The sequence below is a fragment of the Oncorhynchus keta genome, chromosome 10, assembly GCF_023373465.1.
Source record: "Oncorhynchus keta strain PuntledgeMale-10-30-2019 chromosome 10, Oket_V2, whole genome shotgun sequence".
In the NCBI taxonomy this organism is placed as follows: Eukaryota; Metazoa; Chordata; class Actinopteri; order Salmoniformes; family Salmonidae; genus Oncorhynchus; species Oncorhynchus keta.
This window is the reverse complement of record NC_068430.1, coordinates 16,064,611-16,080,935: the sequence shown is the minus strand read 5'-3', so window position 1 is coordinate 16,080,935 and position 16,325 is coordinate 16,064,611. Positions and strand designations below refer to the sequence as shown.

Here is a 16,325-nt window from a genome sequence, read left to right as displayed (position 1 = left end):
CAGACCATGTGTAACCACACCAGCCCAGGACCTCCACATCCGGCTTCTTCACATGCATGATCAGATGGGGAAGGCAGGGTGATGAAATAATTAAATGTTATCTTTGCACAGATATGAATGTGTTGCTCCTCCACATAGACGTTCTACTCTGTCCTTGTATGATTGTACAGTGAGATCAATGGAAGGTTGAGGCCACTGCTGCACCTCTGCCCAGTCATGCGAAATCCATAGATTTCGACCAAATTAATTTCAATTGACCGATGTCCTAATAGTAACTCAGGAACATCTTTGAAATTGTTGCATTTTGATTTTTGCTCAGTTTACATGTCCTGATGTGCATTTGTGGACATAAAGCTGAAGTTTACATACCATAACCAAATACATTTAAACTCAGTTTCACAATTCCTGACATTTAATCAGAGTAAAAATACCCTGTCTTCGGTCAGTAAGAATCACCACTTTATTCTAAGAATGTAAAAAGAGATTAAATAAATGCTGAAATCAATCTCATTCCCAGTGGGTCAGAAGTTTACTTACAGTCAATTAGTATTTGGTAGCATTACATTTAAATTATTGAACTTGGGTTAAACGTTTCAGGTAGCCTTCCACAATAAGTTGGGTGAATTTTGGCCCATTCCTCCTGACAGAGCTGATGTAACTGAGTCAGGTTTGTAGGCCTCCTTGGTCAAACACGCTTTTCCAGTTCTGCCCACACATTGTCTATAGGATTGAGGTCAGGGCTTTGTGATGGCCACTCCAATACCTTGACTGTTGTCCCAAAGCCATTTTGCCACAACTTTGGAAATGCGCTTGGGGTCATTGTCCATTTGGAAGATGCATTTGCCACCAAGCTTCAACTTTGTGACTGATGTCTTGATGTTGCTTCAATATATCCACATCTATTTTGTGAAGTGCACCAGTACCAAGGATGAACCAGATTTGTGGAGGTCTACTATTTTTCAGAGGTCTTTTGATTTCCCCATGTCAAGCAAAAAAAGGCAGAGTTTGAAGGTAGGTCTTGAAATCCATTCACACCACCAATAGGCTAATTGAAATCATTTGAATCAGACGAGTCTAAAGCCTTGATATCATTTTCTGGAATTTTCCAAGCTGTTTAAATGCAGTCAACTTACTGTATGTAAACTGATACACTGGAATTGTGATAGAGAATTTCACTTTTAATTCACTGTCTAAACAATTGTTGGAAAATTACTTGTCATGCAAAGTAGATATCCTACAGACTTGCCAAAACCATCGTTTGTGAAGAAATTTGTGGCGTGGTAGAAAAACGAGTTAATGACTCCAATTCTAAGTGTATGTAAACTTCCGACTTCAACTGTACCTGGGAAACCTGGAATGAGCTTTTGTATTTTATTGCTGTATGAGTGGGTTAGCTAGCATGCGCTAATTGTAATGTTCACATGAGCTACCTGCTAATTCAGGCATTGCCACGCTAACTGACATTTATTCTGTACTGAGGGCATTATAGTTATAACCATGCTGCTCAAAATGTAACTATAGAAACATACAGGCGATTTCAGCAGGAAAAGAGTTAAACAAGGACATTTTAAAATGTGACACTTTATTTATCATGCATAAAATTGACAAAAATGTCAAACTGATGTTTCCTAAACTAATTGTGAGCTGGTAACTAATCTGTCCAAGTCATCCATGTACGAACAAGAGCTGTGGTCCATCTAACCAATTTAGTGCTATACAAACCCCCAAAAAGTGCAAAAAAAGAAAACTAAGTGCCAAATATACAAAGTGAATAAGATGCAAGTACATGCAATCCAGTAACAGATTAAAACTGTCACATCAAATTGCACAATATCAGAAGCTGAAACATCTCTAAAAAAATATATAAAAAATGTAAACACTTTTTCCAATGCAGTAACACTGACAACTAAAACTGCTGCTCTTCCAGAGAACCATCAACTAATAACACATCAGAAACTCTACACAGTACAGTACTTCACAGGTCCTTCATACATGTCCCCACTGACAGAGCTTTCATCCAGGCTTCTTTGTCTGACCTGGAAACACATGCATATGGAGTCATTGTGTGAATTAGATGCGAGAGGACAAAGGAATTTCTAACAATTCTTACCTGGTAGTGGTATGTGGGGCGAGTATGAAAGCAGTGGCATGCCCAGTGTGGTTCTGGGAGAGGCGCAGCACGAAGGACTCTAGGGGCAGACCAAGGGCCTCTGTTTTCAGCTGCTCAGTGTGCACGTGGGTGGGGAACACCGCATGATCTAGCACTCTGAAACGCATCTCTCTGAGAAGACCAAAGGGAAGTTGGGGACAGGAATACAAAGAGAAAATGGTACTTTGTTTTTAACAAACACAGTGCTTGGATGTAGTGCTTGGATGTAGTGCTTGGAAATATTGTTCATAGATGCATGTATGAAGATGTGGAAGCATACTTTTTCAATGAGATGAGCAACAGGTCATTGAAAAGGTGCAGGTAAACATCCATGTAGGAAATCCTGGATCCTGGCACATAGCCCTCTGGAGTGAGCTGTCTCAAGGGGCCTTCATGCACCAGAAAGCGGACACTTGTGATCAGAGGAATGGACTGGAGAGAAACAATGAGGTAAAATGGTGAATCGCAATGCTGAGGCACCACTGCCACCTATAGGTTAAACAGGGAGAACAAGCAGGCTGTTGTGATTATGACCTTGTTAAAATAGAAGGGATACAACGATGTAGTAACTAACAAGTGTCAATTAAATAACGAGACTGCAATGATGTCAGACCTTAACATTGACAAAATCCATGTGCTTGTCCAGGTACACCAGTTTCTCAATCTGCTTCATCCGCAGAACCCCCCCATCACACTCCATCACTATCTGGTCTCATTGGAGGAGATAAAAATAGCAGTGTTGTAGCCTAACCAGTCAACAGTTGAACCCAAAACCAAAGCTTTATTCAATTGTGTAAATAGTGACCTCTACCTTGTGTATGGCTTCAATGGCCTGTTTCAGACAAGGGATCGATTTAGAGTCTTGCCCAGTCAGCTTCAGGATGCTCTGCAATGACCATAGAAAGTCTCAGCATTTACCTCCACAAGCATGAAGTCTGATGCATGGAATCCTGTATACCGAACCCTAATCAGTCGAGTAAGGGACACCACCCAGTACTGCTCTCCCCCTGTAGACTCACATCTGAGGCCTGCCTACCTCCATGATGATCTTCAGACGTGTGATCCTCTGGAAGGGGAGGACTAGGAAGTATTTCAGCGTCTGTCGCCGACATATTGGATCACTCTCCAGTTTCTTCACTGCTAACAGAAACTCTCGGTTCTCCTGCCTGGGAATAGGAGAAAGAGCAAAATGAGGTAAAAATTGAAGACAAGACATTAACGGAACCGTAATGAGAGGAGAAAACCCACAGCAGTAGCGTGACCAGGGCCTCCTGGTACATCATGTTGGTCACATATGGCACGTAGAGCGATCGGAATGTGAAGCAGTGACGCAGCACAATGTCGCCAACCTGAGAGATCACCACACTCTCCCCCAGACGCACCTCCAGGTCCAGCAGAAAACTGTAGGTATCAGAGCAGTCACAGCCTAAAGCCTCATAACACACAAGTTGGTATGGCATGTCAAATAAACAAAAATGTAGACTGAGGATTTTAGTCCTGTCCTTTTAGCAAGACTGTAATTCAACAACAGTGACCCAAAGACACACTCCAAGGGCAGCAGGTAGTAGCCTAGCCGTTAGATTGTTTGGCCAGTGACTGAAAGGTCACTGTTGGAATACCCAAGCTGACAAATATGTCAATGTCCAAGGCACTTAAACCTAATTTGCTCCAGGGGAGCCATACTATGACTGACCCTGTAAAATACCACATTTCACTGCACCTATATGACAAAAGAAATGTATGCCAGTCTGGACAGTCATGTAAAGACTAGTACATTGGCAGTCCTTACCCCTCACTGGCTGCCATCACACTGCGCAGGTTGGAAAACAGAATGTGATGCTCCATGCGATGGAGGGTCTGTTTCAGTGTCTTCGAAGCAAAGAAGTGATTCACAGCTACCCCCAGGCTTCTCAGGTAAGAGGCCTCAGAACCAATCATCTCAAACATAGCCTTCAGAGCAAAAACAGATGACTTAACCTCTATTCCCCACTACACTTCAAGTCATACCAGAGATGTTCACTATTGTATGGGATGACAAACAGCATCAGCAGAAAACATTCTTTGTACTACCCACCCACCTCCTGTAGACGGATCTCGCTGAGGGAGAGTGTTTGAAGTAGGCCACTCTCCTTCACCTCAGACAAGTCCTGCCAAAAGCTGCATGGGTTTACTGTGAGAGGAGACAGTGGTGGGGGAGAGGTGACCACATATCTGGCCATGCGGAAGACAGGTGGGGACTGTAGGCCAGGTAGACACTGGGCGGTAACCAGCTCAGACAGACTGTTGTTTATCCTGTTTAGGTCAGCTTTTACAGATTGCAGGCAGTAGTACTGATACAGAGGAACTGGAGAAAGGAGGCAAATATTACATTTTAGCAATGCACTTAGACGACTAGTGATTGAGACTAAATATGTGGGTTCAATTACCCCCACAAAAGTAGACAATTGAGAGAAACTTACAAACATGAGTGTACTTAGACTCAAACAACTCCTTCAAAGTAAAGTCTTGAGTTTCCTCTTTATTGGCATCTGCTGCCCTACAGGAACAAAACAGGGACTTTTAATCTCGAATACAAATCCTGCAAAATAAAATAAATTAAAGCCTCTGCACGCTCACCCTTCGTTGTCATCATCCTTATGGAGTGATAATGGAGAGGCTGTAGCCTCCCGGTCATCCTGCCCTGGAACAGAAAGTAACATGGGCACAGATCGCTGCTCCTGGCCTCCAAGACCCCATGTATGTAAAGTGGCCACAGACAGAGTTTCTGCTATGCCTCCAGAACTAAGGAAAAATAGAAGGCATTATTAGTTACACAGGACAGTCATGGTTTGAAGAATAAGAACTTAAGTGGGGTATAGTACTTTTGTATATTTTTGTTTGGGGGAGGGGGGTATATGTACTTTATTTACTCCACTACATTTACCCTGATACCCAAAAGGAATCGTCACATTTCAAATGCACAGGTAGGACAGCAGTATAGTCCAATTCACATGTCTACCAATATAAAACATTGTTATCCCTACCACCTCTGATCTGGCTGACCCACCAAAACACAAATACAGTATTTGTAAATGTCTGTGTGCCCCTGGCTGTCTGTAAATAAATACATCTTGCTGTCTGGTTGAATTAATAAGGAATCTTATTATAGCATTTACTTAAGTATGACAATCAAGTACTTTTTACACCAGTGTAAAAGTCACATACCCAAAGAGATCCTCCAGCTGGTTCTGATCTTCTGTCACACAACCTACAGTGTTTCCACTCAACCCTGACCTGTTGCTCTCCTCAATCCCGCCAGGTTGGTCTGAGCACTCTACCGATGATGGCATCTGTTCCGGAAGATTATTCTCAAGGTGGTCCAAAATCCCCACACGGGGATATGTGTGGTGAAATGACTCACTCCTTAAGTGAACTACCAAGTCTGGCAGCTGAGCCATTGTGCTCTAGTAATCAATCGGTGGACAGATTCTGATAGTTAGTGTATTGTTTGTCTCAAAAACCCCTGTACAGAGTCATACTATGCAGTGGTAACGGTTTGAGTTGGGGGGTGAAAACAAACCAAGGTACAATCACAAATGTTTAAAGGTAGTCTAAGCCTACCATGAACACGCTTCAACACAGGATGTTCCAGTTTATTGCTTTCAGCTGGGCATTATCACCCTAACAATCCCAAAGCAACTAGTTACAGGTGTGCATTATGTGGGTTCTGTCACACTGGTTATTATTGCTAGTATGAATAAATGCCTGACTGCGCTTCTGCCACCAATGAATTGCTTGCTACAGACAATTGTGTCACTACGGCTACATTTACACAGACAGCTTTATTCTGATCTTTGGCCACTTGATTGGTCTTTTGACCCATCAGATCAGATATTTTGCCATTAATTGGACAAAAGGATAGAACACTATGTCATTAAATGAGGCTACATCAGTGCAATTCAGGGATAGATGACAAAATAAATTATTCTGTGCTGCAATGAAAGTGAGGTCAGCAGCACTTTTCATATCTACTATCCTGTGTCTACTGTGCCCATGCCTCTTAAGGCAGAATTTACACAGGCAGCCCAATTCTGATATTTTCCCCCTAATTAGTATTTTGGCCAATCATATATTTTGCCAATAATTAGACAAAAAAAATCAAAATTGGGGTGCCTGTGTAAACAGTCTATCAAATCAAAGTCTACATGTGATTCCGTCTGTCCCCACTTCATTTCCCTGTTCATGACACTTCTGGACATTAATAATCAGTTTACTCTTAAATGGTCAAGCCACGTCTGCAGTTGCCATACAGCATTTACTGTGATACGGCCTCTCCAACAGTCAGGGTATTCATACTTGTTGTGTTTCAAGGAGCAGAGCTGTTGTCAAGGAAGTGAGTGTTCATACAGGATCTCCCACCCCCACCTACCATCAAACAAGCATGTCTATGCAGAACTATACGGCACCCTCCTTATTGTTACAACATTTGGCAGGGGCACGTCAATGCAGTACGGCGGTCGATTTGGCCTCTGGATCACATTGTCGGAGCAAGCAGAAATTGGCCTTAAGGATAGCGCTGCCATAAAACATGTTATTTTACTCCACTAATATGTACATACAAATATGTTTGCATAATATGCAAAAGGAACTATAAGAGCAAGGAATAACAGAAGACCGATTAGAAAAATGGCTTTAATTACAATCCTTAACACCCATTCCCTAGAAATATCCCAAACATACAATTACAAAGAACCAGTTTTACCTTAGAGTTTAAAATGGAGTACAAGATAACTAAATCATTTAACCTGCCTCGATGTTGTTGGTATATGAATATGACCCAAATAATACAATAGAAAAAATATACAATGGATTCATGAATGACTGAGCAAATAAATCAGTGGGCTGGATAGGGTAGACTTGGCCTGTGGGAGAGATTACCAGTTGATGGGGGAGGGAGTAATTCTAATGCATGATAGATATCTGAAACAAACCAAGGTAAACTGAACAGGAAACTCAAACCCTTTTAGAACTTAGAAACCACATTTCCAGACATCCCCATTACACGTGCTGTTATATTTGAAGACCTCTTTATCCTTCACAATCACACAGACATTTTTCAGAAAAATTCAACGTGTGGTTTACAACTTTGCTGAATATGTCATCTATTTTGACGGTCCTCTATAAATCAAAGGAATGAGAAAAATAAAAGGGTCATTTGAAAAAGAGTGCTGCCTGATTTTTTTCTTCTTCGTGCAAGACGTTTAAAAATTAAAACCACCATCAAGTTCCTCAGGATTGGCAATAATTACTTGACTGAATGTCATATTACAACATGATAACATTGGCAGAAGGCAAAGATCACCCGTTAGCAATGCTTCTTAAATGGAGCTATTTCCAGTGCAATAAGTTGACGGTCTGGTGGGTTTTATTAGCAGAATCTGAGTTTTAAAAAATAATAATCTGACATTAATTTAAAACCAATGAACTGTTTGGCTCATCAATAATACTCTTCACAAACCTGACATTTTAACTCATCTTCAGCCCTTTATAAAATGCTATTTCACACACAACTGTAAACATTTACCTAAATCATTGGGGCAATTCAATAGTGTTAATAATGAAATATGTATATACGGAGTTGGGGGGGTAAATGAAATCAATCTCCTAAAGCCCATCTATAAAATACATAAAAACATGTTTCTTCTGAGGCACAAAATCAAACCTACCTCAGATCATATCGGCTAAATCCAGAACAAATAACAGTTGGTTGTATGGTCTGTGAGAAACCAAGAGACTGTCAGCATTTCCCCTTCAGCATGAAGTAGCTGTGAGGCCAGGGAATACAGATGTCACCATCAGCAATAAGACAAGAGCACAAATCAAACCCATGTTGACAGAGGCTAGGACTCTTACATGATTGCAATATTGTGAGTGTCTAGGTGGGCACAGTGATCTTGCGGGCCAGTAGTGCCAGCAGAGCCAGCTCCACACTGCCCTGGGCCTGTTCCAGTGCCTCCGCAGCCTCCCGGGCAGAGAAGCCAGCTGCCTGGATCCTTTGGATGTGATCATCGGTAAAGAGACGTGGAGCAGACATGAGAGGGGCTGAGGAGGGGTGGTCCGGGGCCTGAGGAAGAGGTGAAGCGCGGGGCGAAACGCCAGACTCCTCCCCAGGTAAGCCAGCAGCCATGGACAGGGGACTCTGCTGTGTTGTGTCAGGTTGGAGGTTGAGTGTGTTAGGGTTGTCATTGCCAGAGGCTCTCCCATCTGCCACACCCCTCCCCTGCTGCCCCTCAGGGGGCTCCCTGAACACCAGGTCTGCTTGAAGTGAAGAGGGGCCTTTGGCTTCAGACACAGTCCCTTTGCTTTTACTGTTATCTAGCCCATACCCATCTGCCCTCCTTCCCCACCAGGAGCTGTTTGGACACTGTGGTTCTGGTTCCCCGTGTCCCTCTCCTGGTTCAGCCTTGGCCCTGGTCTCCAGGCTCTGCTCAGAGGAGCCTGGCAGGACACAGTCAGGAGGAGGTCCTCTGTTTGACACAGCAACAGGGTGGTTGGCTTTGGCATCACATGGTTCTACACCAGCTGTAATGGCAGTAGAGGGGGAGGGTTGGGTGCCGTTTTCAGGTGTGAGGGGCTCTACGGTGGGGTTGTGGTTGTCGTCCAGTCCGTCAGCGTTCTGTCTGTGTGAGGGGGAGCAGGAGGCACTGCGGTCCTGAGGGGAGAGGCTACGGCTGTTAGACACCAGCAGCTCATGGAGCTCCAGCAGGGCCTGAGCTAGAGATGGGATCTGGTCTGAGTAGGAACAGCGCTTCCCCTCTGGCTGGTCCCTCTCTGATGGCACAGTGTTCTGGGAGGAGGCAGGGGGAGACTTGATCTCTGTAGAGGTGGATCCAAAAGGACAGGGTTCTAATGTGAGTGATGGGGGATTAGAGACAGGCTGTTGGGGATATTGGGAACCCCCTTCACTCTGCTGATGTGGGGTACTCAGACAGGTCCAGTGATCTGTAATGGTGTCTGACATGTCCTCCTCCTGCTCCATGGGCTGAGTGGTAAGGCTTTCCTTTGGGTGGGGGAACACTGAGCTGTTCCCTGCCTTCTCTGAGGCACACCCAATCTCTGTGGCTGAAGGGATCTGACTGGCTGAATCTCCCAAGGTGGGAGTCCCCATCTTGTCTGCAGGAAGGGAGCATGTGGACAGAGCCGGGGGAGTGGTGATGGTGGAAAGGAGGGGCTGGGTGGGGTTGGTAGGGCTGGGGCTTGAGAGAGGAGACTGTTGGGCTGTAGGTGCTGTGTTCTGGACCTGGGATGAGGGTCCAGGGATGGGGAGACCCTGGAAGCCAGGCTCTGTTTGGCTCTGGCTCGGTCCTGGTGTTGGGGCCCCAGCCTGGCGCATGTAGGCTGGAGCAGACTGGGAGCGGTCCAGAAAAAGGCTCCGGGGATGGACGGGGGAAGGGGACAGGGGCATGTTGTTCAGGGGTTTGGGCATTGGGAATGGTGGGGATTCCGGTGAGGTAGTTTGTCCATCTGCAGTGTCTGATGGTAGAGATCAGTTCAAGAGTTAAACAGTACTGTTCAACAATTGAAACATGCTACAGACCAAAACACTCATGCACACAACATGCATAATTTTTGTCCATGCCAGCTTCTGAAATTAAACATGAAATGCAGAGACCTTCGTGATCGCATCTTCTACTTTTTAAAATAAGTGGGAAAACATGGTAAATACAATTGACTATATACACTGCTCAAAATAATAAAGGGAACACTTAAACAACACAATGTAACTCCAAGTCAATCGCACTTCTGTGAAATCAAACTGATTGACAATACATTTCACATGCTGTTGTGCAAATGGAATAGACAACAGGTGGAAATTATAGGCATTTAGCAAGACACCCCCAATAAAGGAGTGGTTCTGCAGGTGGGGACCACAGACCACTTCTCAGTTCCTATGCTTCCTGGCTGATTTTTTGGTCACTTTTGAATGCTGGCGGTGCTTTCACTCACTTTTGAATGCTGCCGGTGCTTTCACTCTAGTGGTAGCATGAGACGGAGTCTACAACCCACACAACAGGTGGGGGTTGTGCTTACAGCCCAACACCGTGCAGGACGTTTGGCATTTTCCAGAGAACACCAAGATTGGCAAATTCGCCACTCGCGCCCTGTGCTCTTCACAGATGAAAGCAGGTTCACACTGAGCACATGTGACAGACGTGACAGTCTGGAGACGCCATGGAGAATGTTCTGCTGCCTGCAACATCCTCCAGCCTGACCGGTTTGGCGGTGTGTCAGTCATGGTGTGGCATTTCTTTGGGGGGGCCGCACAGCCCTCCATGTGCTCGCCAGAGGTAGCCTGACCGCCATTAGGTACCGAGATGAGATCCTCAGACCCCTTGTGAGACCATATGCTGGTGTGGTTGGCCCTGGGTTCCTCCTAATGTAAGACAATGCTAGACCTCATGTGGCTGGAGTGACCTGAATCCCAATTGAGCACATCTGGGACATCATGTCTCGCTCCATCCACCAACGCCACATTGCACCACAGACTGTCCAGGAGTTGGCGGATGCTTTAGTCCAGGTCTGGGAGGAGATCCCTCAGGAGACCATCCGCCACCTCATCAGGAGCATGCCCAGGCGTTGTAGGGAGGTCATACAGGCACATGGAGGCCACACACATGACTGAGCCTCATTTTGACTTGTTTTAAGGACATTACACCAAAATTGGATCAGCCTGTAGTGTGGTTTTCCACTTTAATTTTTAGTGTGACTCCAAATCCAGACCTCCATGGGTTGATCAATTTGATTTCCATTGATCATTTCTGTGTGATTTTGTTGTCAGCACATTCAACTATGTAATGAAAAAAGTATTTAATAAGAATATTTCATTCATTCAGATCTAGGATGTTATCATTTTAGTGTTCCCTTTATTTTTTTGAGCAGTGTATATATAAAAAAATAAAATCTTATATTATCATACTAATCTTTATCATTGGTTTTTCAACAAGCAAAACTGATTTTGTTACAAAATCCACAAAAAGAATATGGGTGATGACCTTGGCATTGATTCTCTGTAAGTTTGCAGTACCTGGTTGGAAGGGTTGACTCCTGCTGTCTCTCCAAATGCATCAGTGCTGTCCTGCTGATGGTTAGGCCACACACCACACATCATGCAAAGGGACGCAGAGCATTAGCACTCACACACAAAGCATGCGCCACACTGTCAGACTGCTCACCTAGTGGTGAAGTGTCAGCCAAGACAACTTTATTTCACCTATGACTCCAGATCCAAATTGGGCCGCAGAGGGACTTGTGTATTTTGAACTTAGAGAACTATTAAACCAAATACATTTACAGAACTGAACTTCCAAGATTTTATTTTTTTAAATGTGTATTTATTTTATTTTTAACCCCCATTTTCTCCACATATTTGTGATATCCAATTGTGTCGTTGCTTCAACCTCCCAATACTTTTAAAACACTACTGTAACTAGACTTAATATAAACCCAAAATTGGGCCTAAGCCTATTTTCATATCTAGTCAAATTCAGGGTTCATACACATTTCGACAGACGGAATTTCATAACTTCTCCATGAATTCAAACCAGATTTCCATGACCAACAATTGGCAGCGTACATCAAAAAAACAAAAACAAATATGTAATGTGGACACTGGGAGACTGCTCACTGATCCCATGTACCATCACATGTCGTTGTGCTGGGCACAAAATGGTTGCATGTTGCATATATAGTTTTGTTCAGTGTAGCTAAACAACTAACTTGAGGGTACAAGATATGTTTTGAATTGGCCACCTAGTTATTGGTCTGTTCTCTATCATATGATAGACTACATAGGCATACCTGCTGCTACAATGTCCGACAGTCTCCTCTCCTTGAGCAACGGCCCACTCATCTCGCACATATGTAAACAGCCCATCCAACTACCTCATCCCCATACGGTATTTATTTATTTATTTTGCACTCCAGAATCTCTACTTGCACATTCATCTTCTGCACATCTATCACTCCAGTGTTTAATTGGTATGTTGTAATTACTTCGCCACCATGGCCTATTTATTGCCTTACCTCCCTTAACTGTGTCGAACTGCTTTGCTTTATCTTGGCCAGGTCACAGTTGTAAATAAGAACTTGTTCTTAACTAGCTTACCTGGTTAAATAAAAGGTGAAATAAATATGCAGGTGATGCGCGCAAACACAGACAATCCTGGCTGATATGTTGATATGTATTTGATTGATAAAATATTTAAGAACTGTGCCTAAATAAATGACATAAAACAGAAATGTTTAAATAAATTACCATGAAACTATTTGGGGCCTGGAAAAAACCATTTTAAAACTCTAAGACTAAGGACTTTCATGACAGCAAGAACCCTGCAGATTATAAAGCTTATTTTTCATTTGCTGAGGTGATGAAATCAGTGATCATGTGACTGAGAAGGCAGATGAGTACAGAAACAGGGCTCAGGAGTAAAGCAGCTAAAAAAAGACCCATGCAAAAAGTGCTTCTGGGTCATGTCCAAAATGTCCACTGCTTTAGTATGCAGACAAAGAGCTGAGGAATCCCCATAGCCCTCTCTCCCAGACCGTGTTCCTTACCGCTCTCCTGAACAGATCTCTGAAGTGCCTCCGCCAGCTCTCTGTCTGCGATCTCGTCTGGCTGGGCGTCCTCTGGACCCTCCGGCCCGTACGCCAGTCGGGCACACTCTGGCAGCTCCGCCTCGGGCAGAAAGCGGGTCTCAGTGCCTGTGGTCCCGATCAGTAGCGTGTTCTTCTTCAAGTCAATAGAACACTGAAGTAGCAGGATATAGAGAGAACAGCCATTTACACACGGATATTTTTAAAGACCTACTTTTCCAAAGGATGTCATTGTGTGGTAGTTAGTATGCATGGATTTGGAGGGACAGGTATCTGACCTGATGTCTCTTGAGCATGTCCAGTCCAAGCAGCATGTCCATAGGCTGGTCCTCCAAGATGGAAAAGGAGCAAGGCAGGAAGTCCCCTTCTATCTGGACCTGAGCTGGGTAGGGAAAAACACACAGATGATACCACCAACACTTGCTTTCAGGTTTGGATATCTTTGCTTTCGACAAATTTTATAAGACAAGGAAAACATCTCATGAGCGTCTCGTCTACAGGAGCACAATGTTGTGCATCCTTAAGAAAGCGGTTCTCTGAGACATGATTGATGCCCACCCAAGTGGACTCTGCCAATGATCTTCTGGGTGCCCACTCCCTTGGCGATGCCGGCCCAGCGTCGGTCCACCAGGCGCATGATGTTACAGCGCTTAGCACACGCCTGACTCATGATGGTCATCTGCGCCCCTAGAAGAGGAGAAGCAGGCGATGGGAGAGAGGGTGAGAGGAGCAGAACAAAGACAATGAAGGGGGGATAGAGACAGGACAAGTAGGGAAGGGAAGAACAGATGGGGGGGGTGTATGAAGTACAGGCAAGCAAGCTGGAAGACTTTTTTTTAATCAAGAGATGTCAGAAGTGGTGTAGAGAGAATATATGCAGGTGGAAAGCGAAGTAAAAAACTAGCCAAGACACACTGAATACTAGTGGATATACCATCATGAGAGCAAAGCCATGTCAAAACTAGCCAAGACACACTATACTGGACACCACAAAACAGACAAACCCTGAACTGAAGAGTCTACCTACTACCCTAGTCAAAAATTTGTATGCTTTTGCACTGAGGGAGAACATTATAGGATACAATACCTGAGTCAACAAAAGCTTTCACATGGTATCCGTTCACTATACAGTCGATGTAGAGCATAACCACCTGGCCAAAGCTCTCTGGGGCCTCCTCCATCGCAATGGTCATGTTTTCCTCAACATTGTGCTGCCTGTAGTACAAATTGCATGTGATTATGTATTGAAGCACATGTACACTTAATACTCTCAAATAGTTCAGACAGGGGGCATAAGTCAATATGTAAACTAGCACCTTTTTAATTGATTTCACAAGAGACCCTGACTAAAGCCATCTTTGACTCCAACCCAACCCCTTTCCTTTCCCCTCTTGGATGTGTGACATTAGATGTGTGTACCTGATGTCCTCTTCTATCTTGGCCTGGGCCTCCATGTCAAATGGGTCGGCAGTCAGAAGCCGGATCCTCTCTTGCTCTCTGCGAGCTCGATCCTGCTGCTGCTCCAACAGCACTTTGGTGAAACGCTCTACGGACGGCAGTCAGAAACATGGTTAGAGCTCCCAGTTGAACACAAGACCCATTAGCCGTTATAATGACAAGATATTCAACTCAGAGATAGGGGTTGATGCTATCCCGCTAACACCACTTCTACTCACCCAGGTCTCCACTCAACAGGGCCTCAGCCAATGGCGGATTGCGCTCCTTGAGCAGCGACAGTTCGTGTGGATTGGCCAAGAGCATCTGCTGCAGTAAGGCAGGGTCATCCAGACCCGGAGGAGAGGAGGTGGAGCCTAATAGGGATGGGGGTGCAGCAGGGGGTGGAGGGCACTGCTGCTGTGGGGTCGGGGCCTGTTGCTGCTGTCTACGGGTGGACCGTTGACTGGAACCAGAAGAGGTGCCAGGGACTGCGATGGAACTGAAGTCAATATGGGGCAGACCTGGAGGAGAAAGGGGAGACAGGGAGGGTAGGAGAGAGAGTAGGCATGACTGTGGGTTGAGTGACATCATGCCAGGTAGACATTTGGGATGAGCTATTAAAATGGAAAGCCATTACTGACTGAGGAACAATAGAACCAACAGAATGAAGCGCTTTAGTGAAGGGTTACGACTGAACTCATACTAGAGCTCCCAGACTGTAGATTTCTCACTTGTTCCGTCTTCCCCACTGGCACTAACTTTACCTGGGAAGACTGGTTGTGCTGGCGGTTGCAGTCTTTCTACCTGTCTGAGCACCACCACATCTCCATCCTTCAGACCATAAGTCCCTAAAGCACAGGTCAGATCTTTTAGGGGCTGCTCTGCATATGTGATCTGAAGAGGGGGAAGGGCCACAGGAGGAAAAACAATGATTCAAAATAAGAAGTATTCCCTTTTCACACTTGAAGAAAAGTAAGAGGACAAATTAAAATGCTGCCTGGTGGCCAAATCAACTTAATGTATTAGTTAGGTGGTTAATCAAAACGTGGCAATCAAACCAATGGACAGCTAGCTAGGTAACGTTACATGAGTCAGTAGAAGTTGTTGTTGTTCTGTTCTGACTGTTGACATATGCTATGTTAGCTCAACTTACTAGTTAGCAAGATTGCTAGCGTAACTAGCTAATTAGACAGTAGTTACATCAACTAACGTTCCCTAGCTAGCGACCAATGACAAAGTTAACTCTGACTGTTAATTCAGTAGGTTTAGCTAGTTCTGTCAAGTAGGACAATATCTATATCTTCTTTTAATGAACTAGCTGATATAAACAATGAGATGTAGCTAGCTAACTTAGCTGCTAACACGTTTATGCTAAGCTAACAAGCTAGTAGTTCACCTGAATTTCACCAGCAGGGATTCCTGATTCTAATTCACACAGAGCAACAAAATCTCTGAGTTCAAGCTCTGGAGAGACATCGAGTGCAAATGTGATTTCCGAATGGTCACTAGGGCAGCAGAAAACGGTTACCAGCATCGCGCTTTTGTGCAGTTACTTGAACCCGTTAACGTAAAGTCACTCTCAGTTTGTTGACACTACTACTAGCTAGCTAACGTTAGCGTACTAACTAGCAACGTTAGCTAATTTCAGTATCGTTGTGAGCACACAAACTTCTGTTTCAGCAAAACTCAATAAAGATAATCTAACATGAAATATTCACGGGCGCTAGCTACGTAGATAAATGTATGACGTTTCGTCTCCTCAAATACTACTAAATAGGCACTCTGGTTATTTTATGTATCCTGAACCAGGGCTGCGTGCATTACGCTTTTAAGTTCTGGAACGTTCAATTGCTCTTTAAATACGTAACTTCAAGTCACACCCACCAAACGGGAGAAACACTTTTTACAGTCATTCGGTAAGGGTTCCATCCAATTGGTGACAGATTTTCATGCCGATATTCTAAAATCCACATAAAAATTAAATGAGATGTGTTTATGAAATGTACTTGTTGCGGATAAAAAGGCTGTGCGTGATGACGTAGTGCACATAAAAATACCCTTTGTGATTAAATTCCCATGTACCTAATAAAAAATACAAAGTTTGATT

The 16,325-nt window shown here is 44.2% G+C and overlaps 2 protein-coding genes across 4 annotated transcripts; both read right to left on the bottom strand.

Moving 5' to 3' along the window:
• Positions 1–1,561: 1,561 nt before the first annotated feature.
• si:ch73-15b2.5 (rho guanine nucleotide exchange factor 19) lies at positions 1,562–5,790 on the bottom strand. The gene is made up of 12 exons (XM_035779354.2): positions 5,354–5,790; positions 4,766–4,930; positions 4,609–4,685; positions 4,228–4,493; positions 3,939–4,099; positions 3,398–3,550; positions 3,186–3,315; positions 2,961–3,035; positions 2,763–2,855; positions 2,430–2,581; positions 2,111–2,281; positions 1,562–2,036 (listed from the first exon to the last, which is right to left on the bottom strand). The coding sequence occupies exons 1-12, from the start codon at positions 5,584–5,586 to the stop codon at positions 1,976–1,978; spliced, it is 1,737 nt and encodes a 578-aa protein (XP_035635247.1). The 5' UTR covers positions 5,587–5,790; the 3' UTR covers positions 1,562–1,975.
• A 1,016-nt stretch (positions 5,791–6,806) lies between these two features.
• LOC118388280 (protein DDI1 homolog 2-like) lies at positions 6,807–16,074 on the bottom strand. Of its 3 annotated transcripts, none has more exons than XM_035777162.2 (10): positions 15,615–16,074; positions 14,983–15,112; positions 14,458–14,739; positions 14,201–14,327; positions 13,869–13,996; positions 13,340–13,468; positions 13,060–13,163; positions 12,743–12,935; positions 11,214–11,267; positions 9,563–9,661 (listed from the first exon to the last, which is right to left on the bottom strand). In XM_035777162.2, exons 1-9 carry the CDS (start codon positions 15,750–15,752, stop codon positions 11,254–11,256), a joined length of 1,245 nt encoding a protein of 414 aa, XP_035633055.1. In that variant the 5' UTR covers positions 15,753–16,074; the 3' UTR covers positions 9,563–9,661; positions 11,214–11,253. The 3 variants fall into 3 exon arrangements, with proteins under 3 accessions (XP_052382505.1, XP_035633055.1, XP_035633056.1); XM_035777163.2 differs by having other exon boundaries at positions 11,214–11,264; positions 15,615–16,073; XM_052526545.1 differs by lacking the exon at positions 11,214–11,267 and having other exon boundaries at positions 6,807–9,661; positions 15,615–16,073.
• Positions 16,075–16,325: the final 251 nt, after the last annotated feature.